The sequence below is a fragment of the Somniosus microcephalus genome, chromosome 11 (assembly GCF_052327205.1).
Source record: "Somniosus microcephalus isolate GS21.2 chromosome 11, FLI_Smic_1.0, whole genome shotgun sequence".
Classification (NCBI taxonomy): domain Eukaryota; kingdom Metazoa; phylum Chordata; class Chondrichthyes; order Squaliformes; family Somniosidae; genus Somniosus; species Somniosus microcephalus.
In genome coordinates this window covers 138,535,930-138,543,975 of record NC_140997.1, presented here as the reverse complement: position 1 = coordinate 138,543,975, position 8,046 = coordinate 138,535,930, and the positions used below count along the sequence as shown (strand labels likewise).

The 8,046-nt window shown below is 50.5% G+C and overlaps 1 protein-coding gene across 2 annotated transcripts in view; it reads left to right on the top strand.

The window, feature by feature from the left end:
- The first annotated feature begins 1,301 nt into the window (after window positions 1-1,301).
- The window catches only part of bap1 (BRCA1 associated deubiquitinase 1), a 79,663-nt gene continuing 72,918 nt past the window's right edge, over window positions 1,302-8,046 (top strand). For both annotated transcript variants that reach the window (XM_086001306.1, XM_086001304.1), the window contains exon 1: window positions 1,302-1,371. In XM_086001306.1, coding sequence (XP_085857432.1) covers window positions 1,317-1,371 — 55 coding nt within the window. In that variant the 5' untranslated portion in view covers window positions 1,302-1,316. The remainder of the gene's footprint in view (window positions 1,372-8,046) is intronic.

Genomic DNA, 8,046 nt, shown 5'->3' with positions numbered 1-8,046 from the left:
CGCTTATGACCGTTCCGGAATCATAAGCTTTCTTTTGATGTAACACACGTGTAGGTACGCTCCATAACTTTTGAGTGTATAGAGGACAGACAGACAGACAGAAGAGCAATTATATATATATAGATAGATACTAGCTGGAGTGCCCGGCGGTGCCGAGGGTTTTTTGAGGGCATGTTGTTGTTGGAAGAGAGAGAGAGAGGCTGGGGGAGAAGAGAGAGACTGGGGGGGAGAGAGCGACTGGTGGGAAGAGAGAGAAAGAGAGAGCGACTGGGGGGAAGAGAGAGAGCGACTGGGGGGAAGAGAGAGAGCGACTGGGGGGAAGAGAGAGAGCTACTGGGGGAAGAGAGAGAGCGACTGGGGGAAGAGAGGGAGGGGAGGGGAGGGGGGAGGAGAAGGGGGGAGGGGAGGGGAGGGAGGGAGGGGAGGGAAGGGGGGAGGGGAGGGGGGGAGGGGAGGGGGAGGGAGAGGGGGGAGGGGAGGGCGGGGAAGGGAGGACGGGGCGGGCGGGAAGGGAGGGCGGGGGTGGGGGGGGAAGGGAGGGGGGAAGGGAGGGGGGGAAGGGAGGGCGGGGGGGCCGGGGGGGGGAAGGGAGGGCAGGGGGGAAGGGAGGGCGGGGGGGGAAGGGAGGGGGGGAAGGGAGGAGGGAAGGGAGGGGGGAGGGGAAAAATGGGGGGGGAGGGAGGGCGGGGGGGAGAGGGAGGGCGGGGGCCCCCCCCGGTGGGTCGCGCCCCCCCCGAGGGTCGCCCCCCCGAGGGTCGCGCCCCCCCCCGAGGGTCGCGCCCCCCCCGAGGGTCGCGGCCCCCCTCCCCCGAGGGTCGCAGCCTCCCCCCCCCCGAGATGAAGACCGCCGATTGCGCGCGCAGCAGGAGCTGAGACGCGGCGTCTCTCTCTGGCTCGGCCGGCGGGCCCGGTTGCCAGGGTAACCGTGACGCTGACCAAGCCCCGCCCCCCGGCCGAGCAAGAGAGAGAGACGCCGCGTCTCAGCTGCTCCTGCTGCGCGCGCGGCCCCCCCCGAGGGTCGCGGCCCCCGCAGAGGGTCACGGCCCCCCCCGAGGGTCGGCCCCCCCGAGGGTCGCGCCTCCCCCCGAGGGTCGCGCCCCCCCCCCCCCGAGGTGAAGACCGCCGATTGCGGCTGTGCAAGACGGCCGGGGGGCCGGTTGCCAGGGTGACGCCTGACGCTCAGCAAGACCCGCCCCCCGGCCGAGCCAGAGAGAGACGCCGCGTCTCAGCTCCTGCTGCGCGCGCACCCTAGCGGCGCTGGGCTGAGGCTCGGCCCTCCAGCCTTCGAGTGGGGCCGGGAGGTGCCTAGCTCGGGCATGGGTGCGAAGGAGAAGCCGAGGCTTCGAGGCCTACCTGGAAAAACGGGGAAAGGTAGGAAAATTAATGAGATTAGATAAGTTAATTCATTTCTAAATCATTTTTTTTTAAAACAATATGTGTTTTAAAAGCAACGTTTTTTTTTAAAGATGCAGAAAGCGGGAAAAAGAAAGGAAAAGTTTGGAATCAAGATGGCGGCGACTCACCTCGGTTCAGAACGATAAGGCCCGCCACACATGCACCGATTGGCCCGGCGGCACACGCCAGCAACCCGGCGTACGATTGGTCGAGCTCGAGGTCACTCTGTTGCTAATGAGCGGATAATGAGATGCTAATGAGCGGAACGTTGAAGGTTTTTGGGATAGCGCGGGCGCGATTTTAGCCCGGCCGAAACGTAAATACGCTTAAAACCGTCTTGGAAGCGTAAGCTTTCTTTGGAGGTAACGCGCGCGTAGGTACGCCCTGTAACTTTCGAGCGCATAGCCCGACAGACGCACAGGCGATGACAGACAGAATGACAGACAGAATGACAGAATGACAGACAGACAGACAGACAGATGTACCGATTTATATATATAGATAGATAGATAAATAATGGACTCTAGCATTTTCCACACTACCGATGTTAGGCTCTATAATTCCCCGTTTTCTCTCTACCACCTTTTTTAAATAGTACGGTTACATTAACTACCCTCCAATCCATGGGAACTGTGCCAGCGTCTATAGAATTTTGGAAGATGACCAGCAATGCATCCACTATTTCTAGGGCCACTTCCTTAAGTACCCTAGGATATAGATTATCAGACCCTGGGGATTTATCGGCCTTCAATCCCTTCAATTTCCCTAACACCATTTCCCTACGAATACTGATTTCATTCAATTCCTCTCTCTCATTAGACCCTATGTTCCCTGACATCTCTGGGAGGTTATTTGTGTTTCAGCTTTGTGAAGACAGAATCAAAGTATGTAGTTAATTGGTCAGCCATTTCTTTGTTCCCCATTATAAATTCCCCTGATTCTGACTGCAAGGGACCTACGCTTGACTTCACCAATCTTTTTCTCTTCACATATCTATAGAAGCTTTTACAGTCAATTTTTATGTTCCCTGCAAGCTTACTCTCATACTCTATTTTCCCCCTCTTAATTAATCCTTTCGTCCTCCTTTGCTGAATCCTAAACTGCTCCCAATCCTCAGGTTTGCTGCTTTTTCTGGCCAATTTATATGTCCTCTCCTTAGATCTTATGCTATCCCTAATTTCCCTTGTTAGCCACAGTTCTGCCACCTTTATTGTTTTATTTTTCTGCCAGACAGGGATGAACAAATTCTATAGTTCATCCGTGCGATCTTTAAGTGTTTGCCATTGCCGATCCACCGTCAACCCTTTAAGTAACGTTCCCCAAGCCATCCTAGCCAACTCGCGCCTCATACCATCATAGTTTCCTTTATTTAAATTCAGGACCCTAGTCTCTGAGTCAACTACTTCACTCTCCATCTTAATGAAGAATTCTATCATATCATGATTGCTCCTCCCCAAGGGGCCTCGCACAACAAGATTGCTAATTAATCCTTTCTCATTACATAATACCCAGTCTAAGATGGCCTGATCTCTAGTTGGTTCCTCGACATATTGGTCCAGGAAACCATCCCGTATACACTCTAGGAATTCCTCCTCCACAGTATTGTTACTAATTTGGTTAGCCCAGTCTATATGTAGATTAAAGTCACCCATAATAACTGCTGTGCCCTTATTGCACGCATCTCTAATTTCCCGTTTAATGCCATCCCCAAGCTCAGCATTACTGTTTGGGGGTCTGTACACAACTCCCACTAACGTTTTCTGCCCCTTCGTATTTCTCAGCTCTACCCATACAGATTCCACATCATCAGAGCTAATATCCTTCCTTACTATTGTGTTAATCTCCTCTTTAACCAGCAATGCTACCCCACCTTCTTTTCCTTTTTGCCTGTCCTTCCTGAATATTGAATACCCCTGGATGTTGAATTCCCAGCCTTGGTCACCCTGGAGCCATGTCTCCATAATCCCAATCATATCATATCCGTTTACATCTATTTACACAGCTAATTCATCCACCTTATTACGAATGCTCCTCGCATTAAGACACAAAGCCTTCAGGCTTGTTTTATTAACACTCTTAGTCCTTTTAGAATTCTTATTTACTGTGGCCCTGTTTGATTTACACACTTGATTTCTCTGCCTTCCACTTTTGCTTTTCTCCTTCCTGTCTTTTGCTTCTATCCTTGCTTCCCTTTCCTCTGTCTCCCTGCACAGGTTCCCAACCCTCTGCCATTTTAGTTTAAACCCTCCCCAACAGCACTAGCAAACACTCCCCCTAGGACATCAGTCCCGGTCCTGCCCAGGTGCAAACCGTCCAGTTTGTACTGGTCCCACCTCCCCCAGAACCGGTTCCAATATCCAGGAATTTGAATCCCTCCCCCTTGCACCATTCCTCTAGACACGTATTCATCTGAAATATCCTTCTATTTCTATTCTGACTAGCACGTGGCACACCAGCACACGAATGCAAAAGACAAGGCTGAAGTGTTTTCAACCATCTTCAGCCAGAAGTGCCGAGTGAATAATTGATATCGGCCTCCTTCTGAGGTCCCCACGATCACAGAAGCCAGTCTTTAGCCAATTCGATTCACTCCATATGATATCAAGAAACAGCTGAGTGCACTGGATACAGCAAAGGCTATGGGCCCCGACAACATCCAAGCTGTCGTGCTGAAGACTTGTGCTCCAGAACTAGCCGCACCTCTAGCCAAGCTGTTCCAGTATAGCTACTACACTGGCATCTATCCGACTATGTGGAAAACTGCCCAGGTAGGTCCTGTCCACAAAAAGCAGGACAAATCCAATCCGGCCAATTACCGCCCCATCAGTCTACTCTCAATCATCAGCAAAGTGATGGAAGGTGTCGTCGACAGTGCTATCAAGCGGCACTTACGAATAACCTGCTCACCGACGCTCAGTTTGGTTTCGCACAGGACCACTCAGCTCCAGACCTCATTACAGCCTTGGTCCAAACATGGACTAAAGAGCTGAATTCCAGAGGTGAGGTGAGATTGACTGCCCTTGACATCAAGGCAGCATTTGACTGAGTGTGGCATCAAGGAGCCCTAGTAAAATTGAAGTCAATGGGAATCAGGGGGAAAACTCTCCACTGGCTAGAGTCATACCTAGCACCAAGGAAGATGGTTGTGGTTGTTGGAGGTCAATCATCACAGCCCCAGGATATCTCTGCAGGAGTTCTTCAGGGCTGTGTCCTAAGCCCAACCATCTTCAGCTGCTTCATCAATTACCTTCCCTCCATCATAAGGTCTGAAGTGGGGATGTTCGCTGATGATTGCACAGTGCTCAGTTCCATTCACAACTCCTCAGATAATGAAGCAGTCCATGCCCGCATGCAGCAAGACCTGGACATTATTCAGACTTGGGCTGCTAAGTGGCAAGTAACATTCGCGCCACACAAGATCCAGGCACTGACAATCTCCAACAAGCAACAGTCTAACCACCACCCCTTGACATTCAATGGCATTACCATCGCTGAATCCCCCGCCATCAACATCCTGGGGGGTCACCATTGACCAGAAACATAACTGGACCAGCCACATAAATACTGTGGCAACAAGAGCAGGTCAGAGACTGAGTATTCTGCAGCAAATGTCTCACCTCCTGATTCCACAAAGCCTTTCCACCATCTACAAGGCACAAGTCAGGAGTGTAATGGAATATTCTCCATTTGCCTCCAACAACACTCAAGAAGCTCGACACCATCCAGGACAAAGCAGCCTGCTTGATTGGCAGTCCATCCACCACCTAAACATTCACTCCCTCCACCACCGGCACACCGTGGCTGCAGTGTGTACCATCTACAAGATGCACTGCAGCAACTCACCAAGGCTTCGTGACCTCTACCACCTAGAAGGACAAGGGCAGCAGGCGCATGGGAACACCATCACCTGCAAGTTCCCATCCAAGTTACACACCATCCTGACTTGGAAAGATATCGCCATCACTTCATCGTCGCTGGGTGAAAATCCTGGAACTCCCTCCCTATCAGCACTGTGGGAGTTCTTCATCAGAGGGACTGCAGTGGTTCAAGAAGGCGGCTCACCACCACCTTCTCAAGGGCAACTAGGGATGGGCAATAAATGCTGGTCTTTCCAGCGATGCCCACATCCCAGGAATGAATAAAAAAGTTTAGCATTCGTAGTAGAACCAAGAAAGGGGAACTTAGAAGATTTATTTCATACAAAGGGTTCTTACAACATGGAAAACATCACCACAATGTCTGTTTGGTTCCTTGCTGGAATGTTCACTCTGAAGATTATGGGCTTGAGGCCCGCTTCAGGATTTGAGGGCATAATCTATTACTGTGGCAGTGCTGTATTGCTGCAGCAACAACTTGCATTTATGTAGCACCTTTAATATATAAAAATGTTCCAATGTGTTTACGGAGATGTAATCAAAGAATGGAGGCTGAACCAAAGGAGATACTCGGAGGGGTGACCAGAAGCTTGGTCAAAGAGGTGGGTTTTAAGGAGGGTCTTGCAGGAGCAGAGGGAGGCAGAGGGGTTTAGTGAGGCAATTCCGGAGTGTGGGGCCGAGATGGCTGAAGGCACGCCACCAATGGTGGGACGAAGGGAGAGGGAGGATGCATTAGAAGCCATAGTCAGAGAATTGGAGAGCTTGGTAGTAGAACTGGAAGAGTTTACAGAGATGGATAAGGGCAAGGCCATGAAGGGGTTTAAACATGAAGTTGAGAACTTTAAATTGGACGTGTTGGGGAACCAGCCAAGGTTGGTCAGCGAGGGTAGGAGTGATAGGTGAACGGGACTTGGTCCAGGTTAGAATACGACAGCAGAGTTTTGGATGAGCTGAAGCTTACTGAGGGTGGAGGGACAGAGGCCGGACAGTTGATAATTTCGAATGAAATGTTCCGATAACACAAAAGATCCAATGCAACTAATGAAGAAAAGGAGGGCATTCTCCTGATGTTTCTGCTGGTATCTTGGCCAACATTCCTCCCTCAATCAGTACTAACAAAAAAATTAACTGGGTGTTCGGTTTGTGGGTCCTCGCTATGCACAAATTGGCTGATGTAAGTAATTGACTGGTAGTGAAGTGCTTTGGGATGTTAGATATTATGTAAAATGCAAGTTCTCATTTATTTGGCCACATCACAGACATCCAGCACGATATAACTGTCGGACGGTTTCAGACTCTCAGGAACCCTGTACCTGTTCTGCCTGTCTCGTCCCCCTCCCCTGATTATTACCCATTGCCCTCCTCCTCACGTACGTACGTAAGTGTCTCCTGCTGATTTTGAGCTCAAGTGAGTCTGACTGGAGCCATTTCTTGCAGTTGCGGTTGTCCTGGACACTCTTGGCTTCCAGTATCTGCCACATGGTATCATTTCTGTACAACACTCGCCTTACCTGCCCTGCCCGGATAATTCAGCCACTGGTTGACGAGCGATTCTAACCCGATGTCATCTAATGGATCAGCCCAACTCTCTCTCTACTGAACTCTTGCTCTGACCAAACTTCTGTATTCATTCTTGGGATGTGGGCATCGCTGGCCATGTTGCCCATCCCTAGTTGCCCTTGTACAACTGAGTGGCTTGGTAGGCCAGTTCAGAGGGCTGTTAAGAGCCAAACATATTGGGCGTCGGACTGGAGTCACATAGGCCAGACCGGGTCTGAAAATGCATGTTTTCATTTATTTGGCTATTAGGTGTCAGATGTGGCTGTGGTCGCACACTTGCCTGAGTCAGAAGATTATGGGTTCATGTCTCACTCCAGAGACTTGAGCACAAAATATGGGCTGACACTCCAGTGCAGTACTGAGGGAGTGCTGCACTGTTGGAGGTGTCAACATAAGAACATAAGAACATAAGAAATAGGAGCAGGAGTAGGCCAATCGGCCCCTCGAGCCTGCTCCACCATTCAATAAGATCATGGCTGATCTGATCCTAACCGCAAATCTTCTATCACTCTGCATCCACCCGAACCCATGTAATCTCCCGGGAGAGGCGGAAAACCAGATAAAGACCCAATGGCCAATTTGGGAGAAAAAAATCTGGGAAATTCCTCTCCGACCCATCTAGGTGATCGAAATTCTTCCAGGAGATCACTCTGTCCCTATATTTTCTACAGTACTTACCTTCTGTAAAGGCAATCTCCACCCCAGCCAGGAACAGGAATAAAACCATCTCCTGAAATCTAACACAGAATTAGAACACAGTAGGAGCAGAACCAGGCTACACGGCCCCTGGGCCTACTCCACTACCCACAGGGCCATGACCATTCCGAACCTAGACTCGTCCAATTTCCTGCCCACTCCCCGTAACCCTTAATTCCCTTTACTTCTAGGAAACTATCTATTTCTGTTTTAAATTTATTTAATGATGTAGCTTCCACAGCTTTCTGGGGCAGCAAATTCCACAAACCTACCACCCTCTGAGTGAAGAAGTTTCTCCTCATCTCAGTTTTGAAAGAGCAGCCCCTTATTTTGAGATTATGCCCCCTAGTTCTAGTTTCACCCATCATTGGGAACATCCTCACCGCATCCACCCGATCAAGCCCCTTCACAATCTTATATGTTTCAATAAGATCGCCTCTCATTCTTCTGAACTCCAATGAGTAGAGTCCCAATCTACTCAACCTCTCCTCATATGACCACCCCCTCATCCCCGGGATTA